General features: G+C 42.4%; 1 protein-coding gene across 2 annotated transcripts in view; it reads left to right on the forward strand.

Moving 5' to 3' along the window:
- Positions 1-99: 99 nt before the first annotated feature.
- Positions 100-24,527, forward strand: part of lamb2 (laminin, beta 2 (laminin S)) — a 64,307-nt gene continuing 39,879 nt past the window's right edge. For both annotated transcript variants that reach the window (XM_061680569.1, XM_061680578.1), the window contains exons 1-2: positions 100-254; positions 473-525. In XM_061680569.1, coding sequence (XP_061536553.1) covers positions 495-525 — 31 coding nt within the window. In that variant the 5' untranslated portion in view covers positions 100-254; positions 473-494. The remainder of the gene's footprint in view (positions 255-472; positions 526-24,527) is intronic.

The raw sequence follows: 24,527 nt of genomic DNA on the forward strand, positions 1-24,527 counted from the left end.
TGAGCCCCCTGCCCCCAGGGTGGGACCGCCCGTGTGTCTCCTCCCACTCTTTCTGTGCTCTGCTCCAGTCCAGTAGGATTTCAGCCGGGGTTTCCACACACAGGAGCAGAGAAGTCTCGCTCGGAGTCGATCTGGAGCAAGGCGACGCAAGCTCCTCTTGTTGTGTCCCGCAGTTCCGCAGCAAGTGGACCCGAAGGAAGAGCAGCAGGTTCGGACACCGCCACCGGAGCGTCCGTCTGAGCGGAACCAACGCGGTGAGCGTCCGCCTCCCTGCGACGTTTAATGACCGGGCGTAAATGGAAGTATCGTTAGTTTGGTTGTTTTAACGCAAAAAAGTGGGGGGAATACAATAAAGAAATTCGATTGAAAGACCCGTCGCCTGGCATGTTAGCACATTTGGTCATGTTTTCTATCTGGTAATAATGTTACAAAGTAGTATGATGATGCGTGGTTTTCCAACTTCGTCCTGCAGGTTGTCCGTGTGCAGCTGCGAGATGCATGCGTCACTGTTGGTGTTGGTCTGCGGTGAGTGCACTGTACACGCGCACCTTTTGAAGTCCATCCATGTTTTTGATCCTGAAGAAATCCTCAGAAGTGATCCAGTGGAGGGTTTGCAGAGGCATTAATGATCGTCTCCGGGTCACTGGATTTTCTTTGGTCAAGTCTCTGGAGGGCAACACATGAACTCGTTCATGTTTGCTGCACAAAAGCAAAGTCGAAGGTGCCAAACAAGTCAGATCATTTACCATTGCATTGGGGCTGCATATATGAGATGTGACATACATTCGTCTGGAGGTTGTTCCAAATGGAAAAGTGAAATCATCGGATGACACGAAGGAAGAAGGCCGCTTTAGAGTCACTGTTTTACATACATCATATCACTTTTTTAACAATTTTTTATTGACGTAGAAAAGTGGTGGCGTGCGAAGCGTTTGTGACACTCAGTTCATTTTTGTTTTGGCCTGTGGCGTAATCATCCATCCATTTTCTACAGTCCTGTTTACTATTTTTGGCACCCCTTCATTTTTTGTATAACCTGTATAATATCTTCAGAAATACATGGAAATGTACCAAACTTATATCATCAGGATCTTTTAAGTGGAGATCCAAAATAATTTAACCAAAATATATATATATATCCATCCATCCATCCATTTTCTGAGCCGCTTCTCCTCATGAGGGTCGCGGGCATGCTGGAGCCTATCCCAGCTGTCATCGGGCAGAAGGCGGGGTACACCCAGAACTGGTTGCCAGCCAATCGCATGGCACATACAAACAAACAACCATTCGCACTCACAGTCACACCTACGGGCAATTTAGAGTTGACAATTAATGCATGTTTTTGGGATGTGGGAGGACACCGGAGTGCCCGGAGAAAACCCACGCAGGCACGGGGAGAACATGCAAACTCCACACAGGCGGGGCCGGGTATTGAACCCGGGTCCTCAGAACTATGAGGCTGATGCTCTAACCAGTCGGTCTCTCTCTCTCTCTCTCTCTCTGTCTCTCTCTCCATCTCTCTCTATTTTTTTTAAACGTAGACATTACAGTTTCAAAGAAAAAAAACTGAAAACAGCATGTGTCGCAATATTGCCACCCCTTCTTAATATTTGGTTGCACACCCTTTGGCAGCGATGACAGCCTCCAAACATTTCTTGTATCCATCCATAAGTGTTTTGCACTCTCAGGTGGTCTTTTCTCCCAGTCCTGCTTTGCAATTTGTGCAGGCTCTTGAACATTTGCAGGGTTCTTTTCCCCAATGGCAGATTTCAGCTCCCCCCCAAAGACTTTCAATTGGATTGAGATCAAGACTCATTGCTAGCGATTTTGAAACAGTCCATTTACCCCCCCCCCACACCCCACCCTTTTCAACCATACCTGTGTGCTTTGGGTCTTTGTCTTGCTGGAGGACCCATGATCTTTGCCTCAAACCAAGTTTTCTTACACTGGTAAGACATTTCGCCCTAAAATCTCTTGATAATTTTCTGATTTCATGATACCTGTGATACAGTCAAGGCCTCCAGTACCAAATGTAGCAAAGCAGCCCCACAGCATTATGGCTGCTCCACCATGCTTGACTGTTGGCAGGGTGTTCTTTTCCTCAAAGGCTTCATTGCGCCGTCTGTAAACATACAGTTTGTGTGAATTGCCAAAAAGCTCTATTTTTGTTTCTTCTCTCCATAAAATGTTGTTTATTATTTGCTCTTTTGTATCAAACGCAAGTTCTTTTTAGAAAAATGTTGTTCCACTTGATTAATTTTCCTCCGGAGATATTCCATATTTAGTACTTAAACCTCATGGGTGTCAATAATGGTGAGCAGGACTGTGTAACACTTATGCTCTTCAGGGTCATGGGGAGCTGGAGCTTGTCCCATCTGACTTCGGACGGAAGGCAGACGACACCCTGGACTGGTCGCTAGTCAGTCACAGAGGCCTGTGTCATAGCATAGTCCAAAAAAAAATAAAAAAAAATTAAGATGACATTGAAAGCGTTCATTTAAATGATTTTTATATAAAAATGTTTGCTCTTTTTTCAAATGTATTTTTAAAGGACCAGATGAAATTGCCAGTCATTTCCAATAGTATCAATCAGTTTTGGAGCAATCTGAAAATAACTAATTGCTCTGGAAATGAACTTTATACATCACTAAAATCAGTTAGCCGTTATTTCCTGGTGTGACGTCATCGACAGAACAGGAGACCAAATTCGCTGCATAGCCAGTCTGGATAAATGAATGTACTATAATATAAAGTGGAAATATTTACTCATATTTTATAGATCAGTGCTGTCAGGTTGAATCCTCGCACCTCCAAAATGACAACCTTTCAGGGGAAAAAAAAAAAAACCACCATCTCACTTAAGTTTCCTAACACTGCTTCATTCAAGTTTGCATTATACCTTATATTGCTATCATATGCCATTGCACACTTACATCGACACAACAAAACCCTAAAATTATGTTCAAATATATGCTAAAACATGGCTATTTTATTATGCAGTCACGGATTAAAATGGTAGAATACGGAAATGAATGAATGAATGAAACGAATATGCAGGCGCTTACCTTCGTTCCTTATGGGGCTTCCTTCCGTAACGAAGCATTACAACGATCGAAGCCTACTCAAATGTACCTAGCCTCACTATTTTCAGTCATTATTGTCTAAACAAAATCCAGACTTTCAATTTAGGCAAAAATTATGCCGTTCAGCTTGCTTCAGCAGAATGAGGAAATAGCATTCAAGTGCATTTATAGATTTGTTCTCAAGCTTTTCTCGTCCCTTTAAATTGGTTAATTTGCGTAAAAATAACAGATGGAATGGGGAAAAACCAATAATATCAATTTGTAAAGCAGTCAAGAACGCATACTATTATAAGGAAATACTGTAAGCGTGTCTTCTGTCGCTGACGTCAGCAGGCTGATGTGTCAATCACGCAGGTTTCAAACTAAATGTGGACGGGCCAAAATCTGGCTGAAAATTAAATACATAATCAGAAAACAACCAAAATGTTCCTGCAGTTGCAATTCCAGAACTATGGAATAACTAGGCGGCACGGTGGACGACTGGTTAGAGCGTCTGCCTCACAGTTCTGAGGACCACGGTTCAATCCCCGGCCCCGCCTGTGTGGAGTTTGCATGTTCTCCCCGTGCCTGCGTGGGTTTTCTCCGGGCACTCCGGTTTCCTCCCATATCCCAAAAACATGCATGGTAGGTTCATTGACAACTCTAAATTGCCCGTAGGTGTGAATCTGAGTGCGACTGGTTGTTTGTTTATATGTGCCAATGTTCACAGTATTAAATAGGTCCATTAATTAATAAAAACAACTTAGTTTTCATAGAAATTATTCCATTTGTAAATTCTAACAAAAAGAAGAATATCAGAGGCCCCTCTCATCCTTTTTTTCCCCATGCAAAGCCCTCTCAGTTAATAATTAATGTTAATCATTTACATTTGTGTTTATTATATATATATTTTAAAAACATTATAAAGTACTGTTTTTTTATGTTTAAAATGATTAAAAAAAATAAAATAACTTTTTTTTTTTTTTTTTTTTAAACAAAAACCTGCCCCTCTCCCTCCCCCTCTGCATTGTTCCATTTTGTCTATATGTGCCCTGTGATTGACTGGCGACCGCTCCAAGCTGTGACTCCCCCTCTCACCAAAAGTCAGTTGGGATAGTTCCTATGATGGCTGTATGGGTTTCCATGGTTTAATCTGTAGTTGTCTGAATGAACATGTCACAGCATTCTTTAAACATCCAGCCAAGCATTTTCAATAGCGCTTGTCCTCATTAGGGTCACGACAAAGCTTAAGGTTTTCCCAGCCTTCTTTGGGTAAGTGTCAGCATACACACCGTGGACTGGTCGCCAGTCCATTGCAGGACAGCCTTTAAAAAAATCAGTCTAGTATTTGTTTTAATCATTATTTTCAAGACGCGTGTGTCTTGAATGAGGACTAAATGTTCAAAGGCTAATAGAGCAGTTGAAACTAATTTATTGTAGTGTACTCATTTAATCATGGTATAAAATCAATAATTTTTTTGATATTTGAAACGTATCTAAGGTGTTTCAAGGACGTGTGTGACACTTTTTTGCTAAAAGTTCAATGGCTAATAGATCACTCAAAGCTTATACATAACCATTTACTGATCATGTTAACGGTCCCACATTTTGTCTATTTAGACCTCCATAGTGACTCTCAAACATGGACTTAGTATAAAAATGTCAGTTTCATTTCAAAAAGCACCTTGGTTTTGTTAGACGAGTGTCCAGAAAAGGCTACTTTTGTTTGACCCAGTTCTGTATCCGCTTCGTCCATATTTGGCTAAGGCCGCCCGCTTTTCTCTGATTGGTTGCCTTTGTGTAGAAGACCCACCCCTCTGATTGGTTGCCTTTGTGTAGAAGACCCACCCACTTGTGAGAGCACGGTGGCTCGGGAGCGGAGAGGTAGGCGGAGATGTTCGCTAGTGACGCAGATAAGCTTGAGAATTTTGAATGACCTGATTTCAGGCCTCTTGGCAGAAAAAGGTCTGGAACTCAGGAATACATGGACGATTTTAATTCATATTTCACGTTTACTGAGGCACCTTAGAGACAATATTACATCCCAAACACTAGAAAAAGTTGTTTTGGCAGAATACAGTGCCGTGAAAAACTATACAAAGTTACCTGGTAACTTGGTAAACTCCTTGGGCCACCCTCAGTAGCAACAACTGAAATCAAGCGTTTTCTCTAACTGGCAATGCGTCTTTCTCTGTGGAGATATTTTTGCTCACTCTTCCTTGAAATTTTTTTTAAGTTAAGTAAGACTGGAGGGTTTTTGAGCGTGAACGACCTTTTTAAAGCCATGCCACTGCATTTCAGTCGGATTCAAGTCTGTTCTTTGAGCCACTCCTAAAACTTCATTTTGTTTTTTAAGCCATTCAGAAGTTGACTTGCTGGTGTGTTTTGGGTCGTTGTCATGCTGCAGAACCAAAGTGCGCTTCAGCTTGAGGTCACAAACTGTTGGCTGAGCATTCTCCTTCAGGAGTTTCTGTTAAAGCCTTGTGTCCAACATCAGGTTGTTACTTAAAACATTCCCATGTAAATAATAGACTCGTAGTGTATTCAGTGAAGGTACGACAGATTTGAACTGAATGTCAAGGTCAGTAGAGCAAATCTTTTTTACTAGTAATTATAAATATCTAGGAACGCACTTAAATTATTAAAATAGCCACTTTGTCGAGACTGATAGCAAAGGCCTCTGTGGGTGGCGTCCCTCTTGTTTATGTTCCTCTTAAAACAGCGCAGCTGAATCCGCAAATAGAGACACCCACTCTACACCTACATTACGTACAGCACTGCACATTAACCCAGTGGAGAGTGTTTTTGTGTGTGGTTGTGTTTGTGTGTGTGAGTGAGTGAGCAACTGAGATTTGTGTGTGCGTGTGTGTGTGTGTAATTTCGTATTACTGTGTGCGTGTGAGGGATTTTGTTTAAGTGTGTGTGCGTGATTCTGTATGTGTGTGATTTTTCTATAAATGCAAGTAGAAGCACAACATCGATCCTTCCATTTGTCCATACCAAGACCGTTCGCAAACTGAAAATAATATGTAACTTCTTCTTTTCCTTTATGCTTGTCCCTTTAGGGGTCGCCACAGCGTGTCATCCTTTTCCATGTATGCCTATCTCCTGCATCCTCCTCTCGAACACCAACTGCCCTCATGTCTTCCCTCACGACATCCATCAACCTTCTCTTTGGTTTTCCTCTCGCTGTCTTGCCTGGCAGCTCCATCCTCATCATCCTTCTACCAATATACTCACTATTTCTCCTCTGGACGTGTCCAAACCATCGAAGTCTGCTCTCTCTAACTTTGTTTCCAAAACATCTAACTTTGGCTGTCCCTCTGATGAGCTCATTTCTAATTTAATCCAACATGGTCACTACGAGAGCGAACCTTAACATCTTCATTTCCACCACCTCCAGCTCGGCTTCCTGTTGTCTCTTCAGTGCCACTGTCTCTAATCCGTACATCATCCCACAGCTCTGCACATCACCCTTGTTCTTAAAAATGGGCACCAGCACACTTTTCCTCCATTCCTCAGGCATCTTCTCACTCACTAGAATTCTATTGAACAAGCTGGTCAAAACCTCCACAGCCACCTCTCCTAGATGCTTCCATACCTCCACAGGAATGTCATCAGGACCCACTGCCTTTCAATTTTTCGTTCTCTTTAATGCCTTTCTAACTTCCCTCTTACTAATCATAGCCACTTCCTGTTCCACCACACTTGCCTCATCTACTCTCCCTTCTCTCTCATTTTCCTCATTCATCAAATTCTCAAAGTATTCTTTCCATCTATTTAGCACACTACTGGCGCCAGTCAACATATTTCCATCTCTATCCTTAATCACCCTAACCTGCTGCACATCCTTCACATCTCTATCCCTTTGTGTGGCCAACCTGTATAGTCTCAGCTTCCACCACATGGTTCTCCTTTTATCCTTTTGTCCAACCTGGCATACATGTCATCATATGCCTCTTGTTTGGCCTTTGCCACCTCTGCCTTTGCCCTATGTCGCATCTCAATGTATTCCTTTCGCCTCTCCTCTGTCCTCTCAGTGTCCCACTTCTGAGCTGACCTTTTTCCTTGTATGATTTACTGTACTGTGAGGTTCCACCACCAAGTCTCCTTCTCTCCTTTCCTGCCAGAAGATACACCAAGTACTCTCCTGCCTGCCTCTCTGATCACCTTGGGTGCAGTGGTCCAGTCTTCTGGAAGCTCCTCCTGTCCACCGAGAGCCTGTCTCACCTCTTCCCGAAAAGCTGCACAACACTCGTCCTGTCTCAGCTTCCACCGCATGGTTCTCTGCTCTGCCTTTGTCTTCTTAATCTTCCTCCCCACCACCAGAGTCATCTTACACACCACCATCTTATGCTGTCTAGCCTACCACTACCTTAGTCGATAACCTCCTTCAGAAGACATCGTCTGCACAAAATGTAATCCACCTGCGTGCTTCTACCTCCGCTCTTGTAGGTCACACTATGTTCCTGCCTCTTCTGGAAGAAAGTGTTCACTACAGCCATTTCCCTCCTTTTTGCAGTCTACCACCATCTGTCCCTCGAGGTTCATCACCTGGATGCCGAATTTACCCATCACTTCTTCATCACCCCTATTTCCTTCACCAACATGTCCATTACAATCTGCACCAATCACGACTCTCTCTCTGTCTGGGATGCTCAGAACTACTTCGTCTAGCTCCTTCCAGAATTTCTCTTTCACCTCTAGGTCACATACTACCTGTGGGGCATAGCCACGAATCACATTATACATAACACCCTCAAGTTCAAGTTTCAGCCTCATCACTCAATCTGATACTCTTTTCACCTCAAAGACATTCTTAGCCAACACTTCTTTTAAAATAAACCCTACTCCATTTCTCTTCCCATCAACACCATGTTAAAATAATTTAAACCCTGCCCCTAAACTTGTAGCCTGACTGCCTTTCCACCTGGTCTCGTGGACACACAATATATCAACCTTTCTCCTAATCATCATGTCAACCAACTCCTGAGATTTTCCTGTCATAGTCCCAACATTCAAAGTCCCCACATTCAGTTCTAGACTCTGTGCTTTCCTCTTCTCTTTCTGCTGAAGAACCCGCTTTCCACCTCTTCTTCGACTTGGACCCACAGCAGCTGAATTTCCACCGGCACCCCGCAGGTTAACGGTTCCGGGGGCGGACGTTGTTAACCCGGGCTATGACCGATCCGATGTGGAATTCTTTAGATGAACGCTCATATTTGTTTGGCAAAGTTTTAAGCCGGATGCCCTTCCTGACGCAACCCTCTGCATTTATCCGGGCATGGGACCGGCCTACAGTTCGCACTGGCTTGTGACCCTCAAAGGGCTGCATTGCATGCTAACTGATACGAATTAATGTTATATCATTTATGATTGTATGTTTTGTAATTGTCATTATCTTTAAGAAGAAAGACAAGGGAAGGTGGGGAGTGCTCGTTTTCGTTTGCGCAAGGGAGCGGAGGTCATGGATGAGCGGTTTAGAATGTGGCCTGTGACCGAATGTCCCCACGTTTGTTTTCCCCCTCAATCAGCATTGAGAAGTGGCAGATGGACCCCCCTGTATCCGCCATATATTCACTGCTGAGGTGCCCTTCAGCAGCAAATCAGTAATAATCAGTTGGGAACGCATTTGAGTGAGGAACAGCTGAGAGGAAAAGTGGAGGAGGAAATGGGGATGTAGAATGTGGACAAGTGGGGGTTTAAACATCCCAAACTGTCATAAGACACATTGACAGGCAGCTGGGGATGAAGACTTGCGACTCCTCTCAGGACAAGGTGCAAGGCCAAGGGTCATTTCCAAACCCTAGGGGTCAGAGAAGTTAATTGGTGTGTGTGTGTGTGTGTGTGTGTCTGTGTGTTTCACTGGGACAAAAGGACTGGTTGTGCCTCCTCTTTTCCTTTTCCCTTTCTGCTCCTCAGTTTCTCTTGGATGTGTGTGCGTGTGTCTGTGAAGGAAACATCAAAGTGGATTTGTGGCAAAGCAAATCCTCTGCAATTCAACCTTTCCTGCATGTTTACGTCTGTAAGAAAAGTGGGGGGCGGGGGTCAGCTCCACTTCATTGTGTGTGTGCTAATGTGCGTGTGACGGCACAGGTGAAGGCGATGGTGGTAGTAGGCAATGGGAGTTTGGGAGAGTGTCCCAAACACCTTTTGTAAGCGGCAGCCTCCGGAAATGTGTAGATATCAGAACAATGGTGCAGCAAAGCCCACTAAGCAGCAGCTATGGAGAGAGAGAGAGAGAGAGAGAGAGAGAGAGAGAGAGGCAGGAAAAGTAGAGGAGCAAGAAAAGCTTGGATAGAATCAGAGACAAAGCACAAGGGGGGTGGGCTGTGTTGTGGGGCAAAATGGAGGGCAGAGAGAGGAAACAGGTTGGTTTATATAAAAGGCCCAGTGAGTTGGGTTTTGTTGGCAGGGGCTTTTCTATCTGAAAAGCTGAGGTGGAGAGGTGGAAATAAAGGTGGGGGGGATGAAATGTGAACTGATCTAGTCTCATTACAACAATGGCCCGGCTAGCCGAACTGAAGGATTACTGATGTTCTGCTCAGGAGGGAACTCTTTGACTTTTTTTGTCTGTCTTTATGTTTTCACATTCTTTCATATGAACATTTGACTTCTTGTGGTAGCAGGGTGACAAATGTTATTTTTTTTTGCTCAATTAATAAGAGTGTTGTAACAAACTACAACTTCAACAACCAAGTGTTGTTTATAGAATAGGTTAATACTGGACAAGGCCATCAATATATATATTTTTTGTATAATTAGTAGTCTTGTGCCACCCGAACGCACAGAAACTGAGTCGAGACAGAGTCAAGACCGAGAAGACAAGACAAAGCCCATAAAAATCTAATTTAAAAACCGTGGCAAGATTCAACAGTTACAGCATTCTCTTTAATTCAATTTTTTTAAATAAAATACATTTGACAGCTGTCTTCAACTCTTTTTTATTTAAAGCACAACATACAAAAATCTCAAATATAATGTTTTTTTCCCAACTAAATTCTTGCAAAAAATACATCCTTATATGTATTTAAAAATGAAGATTTAAAGAAGAGCTTGGTTGCATTTATGAAACATCGACTGAAGCATTTTGTGACTTAAACATGCACGGTGGGGTCTCATAATCATACCAATTTAAGGTAGAATTAAAACCTCTTTCCGGAAATATTAATCTCAGAAAGACAAAAGTAGATTTAGATTCCTGGTGTCACCTACAGTTAATGGTACCTGGGGTCATTAAAGGATTAGCTGATTTACATACGAGTAAAAATAAGGTAACCACTGTATCATTAGACTTAAATTTATACATTTTGTACTCGCGCTTTACTCTGACGATACGTGACAGATGGAAAGTGGCACTGAAGGCGGGTCGTTTTAACGCATCAAGCGTTTTAGCAGTCGTATGTCTTGCAAGTGTAAAATAGGTTGACACTTATTTAATAAGACTTACAAAAACAATAAATTGTATACTATCCCTTAACTATGATGACACGCGATATATGGAAGTGGCAGTGAATGGGCGTCAACTTAATGCATCATGCTTTTTAGCATTTTTAACTGTTGTTAAAGTGTAAAAAAAGTTAAAACTGAAAAACTAATTCACCTCACACACATATGTGTGCGTGTGTATGTGTGTGTTAAAACTGTCTGTATGACCTGACTGTAAAAAATTACCCCTCTCTGTCCCCATCAAATGCCTCTGATAAAATTTTAATCATTATTTTGCAACTGGGCACAGCGGGACAAGAAGAGCCAATCAGAGAGTGTAGTGTCAGGAGGCGTGACCGAAGAGTTTGTCAGACGTGACTGCCAGTCGGGGACCTGGCAGTCATAGTAACAGGGGGGGGTTCTCACTTAGCTTCATGACGGTGCTCCTGAGGCCGGGCCCCCTGGGCTGGATGACTGCTTGGGGTTGGGGCTCCCCTCTCATGACCCGCGGCTGCTCCCTGGGTCTTCCCCCCTTATCGTTCACTCGTCGGGTGCCCCTATCTGCCCTCCTTTCCAACAAACAAGGGACACCCTCCCGTCCTTGGGCCGGGTGGGGACTGGCTGCATCACGGACCCTGCGGGTTGGGTGGGGGACGTCTGGCTCTCCAGGTGGTTGATAGGGGGGTATCATTGGGTCCCTGCGGCCTCCACTGGGTGGCCGGTTGTCGGGACGCCTCGGTGGGGCCGGCGGACCGCCTTGGGTCCCTCAGTGTGGGACGTGTCCCGTCTGCCGGGCAGCTCTGAGTCGTCAAGTTGATCATCTCTCTGATATTTTTAATTGATTGTATACTCCAACAAGTACGAAATGAAACCCATAACATTTTGTGTAACGTTGCGTGCCTGCGGCCGACCACGAGGTGCAACTCAAGCCGGCCGCAGGCGAGTGAGAGGCAGCGGACCCTAAGTGCAGGCCATTTCCAGTGGGCCCTCAACACATTCGCAGCCGACCGAGATGCACTCTGAGGCGGCCAGGCGAGCGAGACGAACTGGCCCGCTTCAGTTTTTTAGATATTTGTTATTTAATTTTTTTTGGTCCAAGTTTAGTGAGCCGGGGGCAATTCGTCTGACCAAAGCGGCAAGGACGGGGACTGACATTGGGCTACATTTAAATATTGCAAGGAGTTTGAAAAGTGCATATTTTCCCTTCAAGGTTAGACTGAACATCTTATGTTATTGATATTGGCTTGTTGTTGCTTTCGTCATATTGTTTGTGTGTGTGTGTGTGTGTGTGTGTGTGGGGGGGGGGGGGGGTGTATGTGTGTCTGTCTATATTTGAGGCAAAGCAAATTCTTTTCCTCGTTGACAAAACGGGTTATCCATGTGTCAGGCCAGAACAAAAAAAACAAAAAAAAACGATAATTCAAATGCTTCTGGCCTTCTTCCTCTTGCAAGAGTCTCAATGTCATTTCCACCCTCTCTGTAGCTCGACATTTTATTTTCCGACTCTTATTTATGCTGTGAAGCCAGAGGCTAATGCAAATGACAGGCTGTGTAAAACAACGCCAAACGCCTTGAGACTTCTAATTATCTAATCTCAGACAAGGTGCAATTACAGTGTAGTAGTGTTAGGAGGCGTGATGGATGGATTGCACGCGCACACTGGACTTTAGACATGGGCCGGCAGTCACATATGTTTCAAGTCATCTATATTTGAATGATATTGACTCGTAATTCCCTAGAGCTGTGTTGACTGATAATTTTGCAAATGATGTCCTCTAGCAATTTAGAGCAGTTTGAAATGACTAATAGAGCTGGTGCAGTGACCATTGTGCATTATGCTCATTAGAGTCGCGGGCGAGCTTGGGCCGATCCAAGCGGACTTTAGGCAAGAAGTGGCGTACACCCTGGACTGGTCGCCAGTCAGTCAGAGGGCACATAGATAAATAACGATTCGCACTCACATTCACGCCTATGGAGAATTTAAAATCTTCTATTAACCTAACATGGAGGTTTTTTAAATCTGGAAGTAAACTGGAGTGCCCAGAAAAAAAACACAAAAGCACGGAGAGAACTTGCACACTCCATACAGGAAGGCCCGAGCTGAGATCCAAAGACAGGACGTCTTGACTGTGATGCTGACGTGCTCACCACTAATTCATAATGCTTTCTTCTAATACATTAATGATGTGAAGTTACTATGCCTGAAAACTAACTCATATTAAATGATGGCAAAACAATGATTTTGGGGCCAAATTTTTTTTTTGTACGACATCCTCCTAAATTATAGTGAGAAAACGTTGAATGGAACAGCTTTACAAATGATGTGTGTTTCCACTAGCAGTGATGGATCAAAATTGACAAAATTGACTAAATAGGATGAAATCAGTATTGTTTTACCTTGGTATGCGTATGATGTAATGTAAGAAAACTCAAACTGGCCTTGTCTCACTTATTTGGTAGTAGTTTGTGTACCGTGGAGACCATTTTAAGCCTAAAGAATAGTTATTGTAGCTCAATGTTTACACTTAATTTTCATGTTCAAATCTACATAAAAAATGACTCCCAAATGAATATGGACTGCAAATAAACATTGACAAATGTCCTTTAATGGACTGCGGGTTTTCTCTGCTCTTTCTCCATTCAGCGGCACCACGTTTTCGACATCTAGGTTCTAATTAGCACCGAATATTGATGCTTATGCACAGCACTTTGTTATAGCTGCGATTGTTTTTTTGAAGCACTCACATTCCCACCTACGGGCAATTTAGAGTTGTCAATTAACCTACCACGCATGTTTTTGGGATGTGGGAGGAAAGCGGAGTGCCTGGAGAAAACCCACACAGGCACCGGGAGAACATGCAAACTTCACACAGGCGGGGCTGGGGATTGAACCCCGGTCCTCAGAACTGTGAGGCAGACGCTCTAACCAGTCGGCCACCGTGCCGCCCTGTCTGTACATATGGCTGTTAAAACTTGGATGACTTCTTTGAATTTGAGCCCCCTCACTTTGTGTATATTCTTCTGACCTGTTCATGTTCTCGTTCTATTAACAGCCTTCGTTGTAGCTGCAAACAAAAAAGTCAGAAAAACAGCAAAATACTGCCAAGGTGATGCTTTCTAAAGTAAGGTATGGCAAGGCAATGGTCGAAACTCTGGAGTTTTCTGCGACTTAAGATGTATTTTTTTTCTATAAAATAGACCTTGCAGGTTCCACTGTAGTCAAGACATGTAGTGTTGGCGTGGCATGGACTGTTGTTCCCCTCAGCTGTTGGGGAATTTCATAGTGTTCGTCTCTCTGTCTGGGAGTCTTAACAGAGTCTCAGTGAGTGGGCCCAGATGCTGCCATTACACACGGAGTTAGATTAGCAGGGCTTGGCTCATGGAGACAGCTGAAAGAAGCAAAGCACATTCCGTGTCATGGCGGAGACGTCTGAAAGGAGAAACATGTTGTATCATCTGTAACAGGTGGGCAGAGGAGAGCGGAGGTCTGGGTGGACATGTTGAACGTCACCATTCAGCCTGCGCTCTTTGGCCTTCACACATCTGCAGCTAAGCATTCTCTTCAAGTACTTTCCCACTAGCACCCTTTAGACCAAGGGTCCAGGGGCCCCTCACAGGGGAACAATTATTCCAAAGACCCCTCATAATCCTAACACGTGCTGCTTCTAGTAACAACTAGTTTACAAAAACACAGTCAGTGTCGCCAATTTAACGACATATGCGACCGCTCTAGTGATTATTTTCCAAAAACCTGACAAGTGAGTTCAATTCCTGCTAAGAAGCAGACAATATGAGTGCAATCGATTTTACATAATGTTCTGAATTGAAAGAAAGGAGCCCGGTGGAGGGCAATCACAGAGTCAATTACGCTGAACATTGCCAAAGACATGAGAGCAAAAACACTGATTTTTCCATATTTTGAAACTTTTGCCCTGACGTACACTATATGCTAACCACTTACAAGCTTGAGGTTGCATTACCTCGCGTTGTACAACTTTACAGATGACAGAACTGTGGGCTACTTTAAAATGCAGGGATGTCAGATTTATGTGCTACGTCACAGTCACATCAGAGCTTTTAATTGGCCAAAAGATCAGATAGTGAAGGTTTAATTCTGTTGCTTTATTGGCGCTGTGGTTCCCATATGTTCAGAGCCACCACTTTAGAACATATTAATCTAATATATATATATATCCTTATAGATGCAGTTTCAGCGACAGTGTGAATGTGAGAGTGAATGGTTGTCTGTGTCTTTATGTGCCCTGTGATCGACTGGCAACCATTCTTAGCTCAGCTGTAGTGGCTCCAGCTAGCTCCGTGCGATCCACAACAGGATTAAACAATAGTTTAAAATGGATAAATACAAATGATATTTGTGTTACACGCTACATTGATTAGCACTTTTTCACTCCATACAATACAGCAAACATTTCAGATTTTCTTTTTTTTTTTTACATTCTTGTGACCAATAAGAGAACAGAATGATGTCACCTGGGATGGATTTTGGTGTGTATAAATAACTGACAAAGGTTTGCCTTTGTATAGTGTGTCTGTCTGAGTTCCTATTCGTGTGCAGGGGCACGGTGCCATCAGCTATCAGCTGGGATAAACTCCACCTCACCTGCGAGCCTAATGAGAACAAGTGCCTCTCGCCCAGAGTTAGCTGAGATAGGCACCGGCACGCCAGCAATCCTAGTGAAGAGAAGCGGTATAGATAATGGATGGATGGATAGTCTGCCTATGTAAGTCTTCTGTGCCCCAGTGGTATTGATTTCAATACTTTTCTCACTACTTACTGCAGCACCGTCCTGCACAATGCTAAGATGATGCATGTGGAGAATGCCGGAAATGAGGGAGCTGAACAGCAGGGCAGACTGGGAGGAGGAGGAGGAGGAGGAGGGAAGAGAGCAGCTGTTAGTTTGGTGGGATGTCAGTTATCCTCCAACTAAGTGCTGAGCAAAGAGAAGATCCAGGCAGAGAGCATCTATGTTAATTAGCCAGGAGGAGGATGTTGACTTTTCTCTGCTACCTAATGACAAGGGCAACAGCTAAGAGATACAGTAAATAGTGGCATCTTTATGTTCTCAGCCATTATTTGCCTTCCCTAGTTGTCGGACTGATTGTTTCTCAGCCTTTTGGTTCAGCCATTGTTTACTTGGTGTGGCAGCAAACAGTTTGTCGTTTTCTTTCTCTGGTTTGGCCAGACCTGGCGGAATGTGTCATGTTGATGCCATTCCTCTCTACAACACCTCCCACTTCACCGTAGCCATCCCGTCTGACTGACAAGTTCTTATCCATTTCCTAACCTTGACTTCTGTCGTGATATGAATTACAACTATACACACAGTGTGCAGATGAGTGGTTATTTCAATGCAGACTTACTGAAAATGGAAAAGCTATATATCTGTAGCTATAATTCCACTCAAAATGTTATAGTGTGTCTTTGGGAGTTTTTCTCCATTCATCCATAGGTCACTGATGTTGATCATAAGAGAGGGCCTGGCTATCACGGAATCTCTGTTCTATTTCAGTGATTATCAACTGGTTGGTCGGGACCCAAAAGTGGGTCATAGACACAATTTGGGTGGATTGCAGACAGCTAGCAAAAACATTCACAATTTTCGGTACAGTGTAGAGGTGTCCACAGTTGCCACGAAGTCATGCCATGAAGTGTTTGCATGGTTTCCCTGCATATTTGAGAATTTCTACTTGCGGATTCCCTTATTCACAGATTTTATTTTTGACCTATCCTCCTTTATTCGCTGAAAACTCACCAACTTGCCAATCACAGGGCACATATAAACAAACAACCATTCCCGCACGCATTCACACTTACGGACAATTTAGAGTCTTCAATCAACCTACCACGCATGTTTTTGGGATGTGGGAGGAAACCGAATTGCCCACAGAAAACCCACGCAGGCAACGGGGAGAATATGCAAACTCCACACAGGCGGGGCCGGGATTTTAACCGGCGTCCTCAGAACTGTGAGGCTGATGTGCTAACCAGTCATCCACCGTGTTCCAAAGCTATCGCGCAAAATGCCGGCCCATACATACGGCGAGATGCTCTCTGCCGCTTGCTGGCTGATCGTCTGCTGACCAGGATTTGAATAAATGGGATCCGGAATTGTCAGATAGCCAGTTTTGGATAGCCAGGCGAGCTTCCTCTGACGAAGATCGACGAAGTCCGGCGAAGACGAAGGTAACTTGTTTGCAGCTCGCGTTAGCTACATTTAGCGAGCAAGCACGCTCCTTCATTCCTTGTTACATAAAAACATAATTTAGTCCCACTAGTTCACATTACAAAGTAACATCTGTTGACAGTACTGATTTGAATTTTCCATTTCGTCCATCTTGTAGGAATTAAACACCCGTGAGTCGAGCGTCTTTTAGGATTGCGAAGAAGAAAAGTAATGCGTTGTTTTTTTTTTTACCCTTGCAAAACACGTCATCAATAGAAAGTATTCTCTGGTAATAGTATGTATTTTTTAAAACTTACAGGTTATGCATCCAGTAGACGTTCGACTCCCATTCCGGTACGCAGTGCAGACAATGACAACCACACAAGATCCCATTCAATGCCAACAGAAGAATAAAATAAGATGTGGATAAAACTTTGCAAGATTTTATGCGCATGGTAATAAAAACCTGTACTGTTGAGCAAACGGTGGGGGAGGAGAATTTGGAGGAAAAAAGTACAAGTGTGGGAGGACCATTTGTTCATGCATTTTTGTCTAATGTAAATTCTGTACATAGTTATACTTGTAAATAAATTATTTTTCAATCTAAAGTACTTTCTCAGTGTTGTTTTATGTTCAGATGTTTGAGATTTTAAAAAAAATATTGGTGTCAAAGTCATTGTCCTGCTTGATGTGTCTGCTTTCACAAAATGCTGTTTCCTCTGTTTTTTTTTCTTCCAGAAACAGATTTGGCTGAAAGTAGCCTATATTTGACTGCTGATTACTAAAGGACGGTATAAGATAGAGACAAACTTTTTTTTTTTCTGTTGAAAGAAGAGAGTCTGAACTTTCATTTGGTGGTTTGGGTGTCATAGTACAACCCCAATTACAATGAAGTTGGGAGTTGTGTGAAACATAAATAAAAACAGAATACAATGATTTGCAAATCATGTTCAACCCATATTTAATTGAATACACTACAAAGACAAGATATTTAAGGTTCAAACTTTATTGTTTTTAGCAAATAATCATAAACTTAGAATGTTATGGCTGCAACACGTTCCAAAAAAGCTGGGACAGGTGGCAAAAAAGACTGAGAAAGTTGACGAATACTCATCAAACACCTGTTTCGAGCATCCCACAGGTGAACAGGATATTTGGGAACAGGTGGTCGCCATGATTGGGTATAAAAGGAGCTTCCCTGAATTGCTCAGTCATTCACAAGCAAAGATGGGGCGAGGTTCACCTCTTTGTGAACAAGTGCGTGAGAAAATAGTCAAACAGTTTAAGGACAATGTTCCTCAATGTACAATTGCAAGGAATTTAGGGATTTCATCATCTACGGTCCATATCATCATCAAAATGTTAGAGAATCTGGAGAAATCACTGCATGTAAGCGGCAAGGCCGAAAACCAACATTGAATCAATGTGTAAAGGATATCCCCATATGGGCTCAGGAACACTTCAGAAAACCAATGTCAGTAAATACAGTTCGGCGCTACATCCGTAAGTGTAACTTGAAACTCTACTATGCAAAGCAAAAGCCATTTATCAACAACACCCAGAAACGTCGCCGGGCTTCTCTGGGCCCCGAGCTCATCTAAGATGGACTGATGCGAAGTGGAAAAGTGTTCTGTGGTCCGACGAGTCCACATTTCAAATTGTTTTGGGAAATTGTGGACGTCGTGTCCTCCGGGCCAAAGAGGAAAAGAACCATCCGGACTGTTATGGACGCAAAGTTCAAAGTCAGCATCTGTGATGCTGTGGGTCTGTGTTAATGCCAACGGCATGGGTAACTTACACATCTGTGAAGGCACCATTAATGCTGAAAGGTACATACAGGTTTTGGAGAAACATGCTGCCATCCAAGCAACGTCTGCACGTGTTACAACAGCATGGGTTCGTAGTAAGAGAGTGCAGGTAACTAGACTGGCCTGCCTGCAGTCCAGACCTGTCTCCCATTGAAAATGTGTGGAGAATTATGAAGCGTAAAATACGACAACAGAGACTCCGGACTGTTGAACAGGTGAAGCTGTACATCAAGCAATGGGAAAGAATTCCACCTGCAAAGCTTCAACAATTCGTGTCCTCAGTTCCCAAACGTTTATTGAAAGTTGTTAAAAGAAAAGGTGATGTAACACAGTGATAAACATGACCCTGTGCCAGCTTTTTTGAAACGTGTTGCAGCCATAAAATTCTAAATTAATGATTATTTGCTAAAACCCAAAAGGTTTATCAGTTTGAACATTAACTATCTTGTCTTTGTTGTGTATTCAATTAAATATAGGTTGAACATGATTTGCAAAACATTGTATTCTGTTTTTATTTGTTTAACACGACGTCCCAATTTCATTGGAATTGGGGTTGTACATAATATTCTGTGGGGCTTGAAAAATCAGTGAAATTGCCAAAAAAAAAAAAATGCCTGGCAGTCTAGGGGTTCCCTGCTCAGGAAACGGCTTGCAGTGAATGAGTTAACATTCATAAAAGTTGCGACTTGCACTAACTGCTCTATGAAATGCGGACCCCTGGATGACAATAGTTGAGATTGAGTGGCTTTGGAAATAGATATAACGTAATGCTTCCAATAAGAAAAGGTCTGCCTTTAATAATTGGAACCCTTGAAGCTTAATGATTATTTGCATATATTAAACAGCAGTGACAATGTTAACAGTGTGTTTCCTGCTATTCCTGGCTAATTGACAGCAGAGCCGAGTGAGCTAAGATCCTCTCATACAGACACAGCGGCTCCTTGCTCAGCTGTCATCCAGCATTCCTCCATGCCTTCTCGCTCCATGTATGGGTGCACAGGGGGGAGGAAAGATAACGTGATGTATTTAATCCAAAGTACTTCCCTGTGACCTTTCATTAGCAATTTTCACACACAGAGTGACACCAAGCTAAATCTTTTTTTTTTTTTGTTATACGTTGCCACAATTATACTGTATACGAGTAGATTAATTTACTAAATAATCATACTTGTATGTAATATCTCAGTGTTATTAGACCAGAGTGAAACATGACTAAATGACCACTCAGCTGCACAACCTTCTCCTCATATTTCTGCATGTTGCCAGCAAAACTCAGCTCAACTCAACTTTATTTCTAGAGCACTTACAAAAATAATTTTGTATGAAAAACAATGCTCAGAAACGATAAAAATTACTTTTTTATTATAGAAATTGAACATTGTTGTTTTCATATGTACTCTAATTGGAATTATTTTTATTATTTTATTTATTCTAACTAAAATAATAAATTCACAGAGCAACAGCTATTTACTAGTCTAAACGGACTCCAAACCATTTAATTGAGTAGGTTTAAGATACATGAAAAATACACAGCATGTAAAATTCAATTTCCTCATGTGGGATCATGAGTATAATTAAAAAATAATACATAATATCAACCAGAATGAAAAAATAAGTTTTTGGAGTCAGCAAATTTTTAACAAAGTTTTAATTAAGTATAACAATATGTTTGTACTACTACTACCCCCACCAGAAAAAAAAAAGTGACATTAGTAAGTACTGTATGTTTTCTTCACTAATAGACGTGAAGCCTGTGAAAAGCTTACACAATCACAGACAGCAGCGTACAGAGATAACAGTGACAAGATAGTAATATACAGACAGTATACGTCTGCTTCACTTCCCCACCCTCCCTGCTCCTTTTTGCGTGTCCGCGCGCACACACACACACACACGCACACACACACAAGTGTATATCAGTTGTTTGCAGAACAAATGTCAACTCACTTCCGAACTGTCTGATAAAAGATAAGTGGACTACTGCAGTTCTGGCTCTGTTCGTATCACTCATTACTGTTTTTGTTGGTAATTACTTCCATAGAGGGGTTTCTGTGCCATTTGTAAATCTGTTCAACAGGATTACAGATTACATTGCTGATTTTCACAGAGCTTTGTCGGAGGGCGGAACCTGCACTAAGGAAGGAAAGAGAGTTGACCCATTCCAACTCCCAAATTAGATTTCACCTTCTCAGTTGAATGAGTTTTCTTCTAGTCACTACAGTATAGTTTGTTGGAGTGATTATTGAATGACATTGAAAGATTAAAATCAATTTGATCATGATGTCTACCTCCAAGGATATGAATTTATGTCATTTTCAGACCTGCTGACATGTTTTTCCAAAGGCTGCTGTCACTTGTTCTAGTTGCTTGAATATGTTGAATATATATTATATATTGTTCTAAATATTCATAAAAGTGATTCGCGACTTGCAACTACTCTATGAAATGCGGGCCCCTGGATGACAACAGTTGAGATTGACTTGTTTTGGAAATAGATACAGCAGCTGAAATAAGTATATAACACGTCACCATTTTTCTCACTAAATATACTTCCAAAGGTGTTGAGATGTTGGGAACAACCTAAGTAATCCATACATACAAAGAAAATACAACAAAAACGCTGAGATATTAAGTCGTGTGTAAAAATGTGAAATGACACAGGGGAAAAGTATTGAATACATGAAGAAAGGGAGGTGCAAAAAGGCATGGAAAGCAAAGACAACACATAAAATCTATCAATAATCAAACAGCAATCCAACCCCTTGTCTGTGCAAATGAATACCAGCTGGTTCAGTCCTAATTGATGGCCTACAAAAATGCCAAGGTGTGAGTCAAGACACATCTCATGATTGGTAAGAGCAGAGAGCTGTCTCAAGACCATCGCAAACTAATTGTTGCCAAACATAACGATCGCAGTGGTTACAGGCGCATATCTAAGCTTCTGAACGTTCCAGTGAGCACGATTGGGGCCATAATACGTCAGTGGAAAGCCACTCATACCACCATAAATTTGTCTCGCTCAGGTGCTCCTTGCAAAATTTCTGACAGAGGAGTGCAAAGTATAATCAGAAGAGTTGTCCAAGAGACAAGGACCACCTGTGGAGAGCTTCAAAAAGACCTGGAAGTCGCAGGTACCGCTGTCACAAGGAAAACAGTGAGTAATGCACTCCGCCGCCATGGCCTGTATGCACTCTCACCACGCAAGACCCCAGTGCTGAAAAAAAGCATGTCAACGCTCGTTTTGAAATTTGGTGAACAACATTTGGACAAGCCTGTTAAATAATGGAAGAATATAGTCTGGTCGGATGAGAGCAAAATTGAACTGTTTGGATGGATGGCATATTGCACACCACGTTTGGAGGAGAAATGGCACTGCACATCACCCTAAAAACACCATACTAACAGTGAAGTTCGGAGTTGGGAACATGATTGTGTGGGGCTGATTTACAGCAAATGGTTCTGGTAAACTTCACATGATTGAAGGAAGGATGAATGGGAAAATGTACTGAGACATTCTTGACAAAAATCTGCTGCCATCTACGAGGATGATGAAAATGAAACGAGGGTGGACATTTCAGCAGGATCATGAGCCAAAACATAATGCCAAGGAAATTCTCACTTGGTTTCAAAGAAAAAAAATATAAAGCTGCTAGAATGGCCCAGCCAATCACCTGACTTGAATCCAATCGAAAATCTATGGAAAGAACTGAAACTCAAGGTCCATAAAAGAAGCCCACGGAACCTACAAGATTTGAAGACTGCTTGTGTGGAGGAATGGGTCAAAATCACACCAGAACAATGCATGTGATGAGTTTCTCCATACAGGAGGCGTCTTGAACCTGTCATTGCAAACAAAGGCTTTTGTACAAAGTATTCAATAAATATCAAGTTGGTGTGTTCAATACTTTTTGCCTGTGTCATTTCGCATTATTACACACAACTTAATTTCTGATCTTATTTGTTCTACTTTCTTTGCATATATGGATTACTTGGGTTGTTCCCAACATCTGGTGAAATTTTCAGGTCAATAGCACTTTTGGAAGAATATTGAGTGAGAAAAATGGTGACGTGTTAATACTTATTTCAGCCACTGTATAACATGTAATGTTTCCATTAATGAAATGTCTGCCTTTAATGATTGGAACCTTTGAAACGTAACGATTCATTGCATATATTAAACAGCAGTGTGACAGTGTTAATAGTGTATTTCCTTCTATTCCTGGCTATTGATAGCAGAGCTGAGTGAGCTAAGAGTCTTCAATCAACCTACCATGCATGTTTTTGGGATGTGGGAAGAAACCGGAGTACCTGGAGAAAACCCACTTATCACGGGGAGACCGTGCAAACCCCAGACAGGCGAGGCCGGATTTGAACCTGGTCCTCAAAACTGTGAGGCGGATGTGCTAACCAGTCGGTCACCGGCCCGCCTGGTTCAGTTATGTCTCTTTAAAAAGGAACGATTGATGCAGAAACTAAGAAACAACTGCTCAAATGTCTCATTTGAGCAGTTGTTTCTTAATGGTTCGTTGTAGCCCTAGTTTGAAATCAGACCAATGCAGTCATGTACGTTTTAGTTTATCTTGGTGCTATTTGGTCCTTTATCGGGCTTCCACTGTAACATATTTCCATTGGGAATGGACACATAATTGAGTAAAGATTAGAGCCACCTGCTGCGGACATGCTGGAGACTCGACAGAAAGACCCATAGGTCACCACTGTCCTCATAACAATTTGTTCTTATAACATCATGCAGACAAACTTATCTCACAGGCATGGAGAAAGAATAAAATTTAAAAAAAAAAAAACGCTTTGTGGGAAAATGTCAGCTGGAATGTGAGGCACCTGCTGCCGGTTGTCATGAAAGTCTCACAGGTTTTATTTTAACTCCCACGCATAGCATGACAATGCAGTCACAACATCATGCCTCTGGTTGTGTGTCATACCATTGTTCCCCCTTTCCAGAGTTAAAATTGGCTCATACAGTTGTCATCTGCAAAATCGAAAAAGGAGGTAAAGTTGCATTCCGATGCAAAATTTGTCATAAAATCCTTCACAGTGTTAGGATTAGCGCGTTACAAAAGTAATGCAATGACAGAAATAACGCCTTTTGGTCCGTCATGTAAGATGTTCCTAATACAATTTTGGCCATTTCAGTTGGGCGGGCACGTGCATATGAATCTTGCAATGACCAGATGTCGGTAGCATTGCTCCGGTTTCCTCCCACATCCCAAAAACATGCATTAATTGGAAACTCTAAATTGCCCGTAAGCGTGACTGTGAGTGCGAATGGTTGTTTGTTTGTATGTGCCCTGCGATTGGCTGGCAACCAGTTCAGGGTGTACCCCGCCTCCTGCCCGATGACAGCTGGGATAGGCTCCAGCACGCCCGCGACCCTAGTGAGGAGAAGCGGCTCAGAAAATGGGTGGATGGATGGAAGTCGGCTTAACAAGATTTCTGATCTGAAATGGGTAATGTTGTCAAAGGTGTATTAAATGTAAATGTCATACTTTTAGTATACACAGTTGTTTTAGAGCAGGGTTGTCATACTCAAATTAACAGTGGGCCAAAATAAAGAATTGGGACAAAGTTGTGCGCCAAACTCAATATTTGTTGAAAATTGACAGTGATTGCGCCTGTCTTGAAAGCTTCTGTTTTCCATTTTTCTTTTTGCCATTTTTGGGAAGGGGAGGTGTTAATTTACGTGAGGAGACTTGTTACATGGTTGCTAATGACTGCAACAGAAAAGGAGGGGGCGCTTGACGGATGTGCCAACACACTGGCGAAGCATTCTAGGATTTGTAATAGTTGTGGTGCATGCGCTATATACCGGCGAGCAGGCTCTAATACGCATTTCATATGGTCTCGTGGGCCTATGTCGAGTTTGACATATATCCAGGGGAAGTCGCACATTACGTTCAAAAGACAGTAACTACTTTATATTATGCAGTGTTCCCCTGTTATATTGTATCTTTGCGATAATTCTTTAATAGATTTTTACACCATACTTACTGTAATGCCCTCACACATGGGACTCGCTGATGCAC

Source organism: Phycodurus eques, chromosome 1 (genome assembly GCF_024500275.1).
Source record: "Phycodurus eques isolate BA_2022a chromosome 1, UOR_Pequ_1.1, whole genome shotgun sequence".
Lineage (NCBI taxonomy): Eukaryota > Metazoa > Chordata > Actinopteri > Syngnathiformes > Syngnathidae > Phycodurus > Phycodurus eques.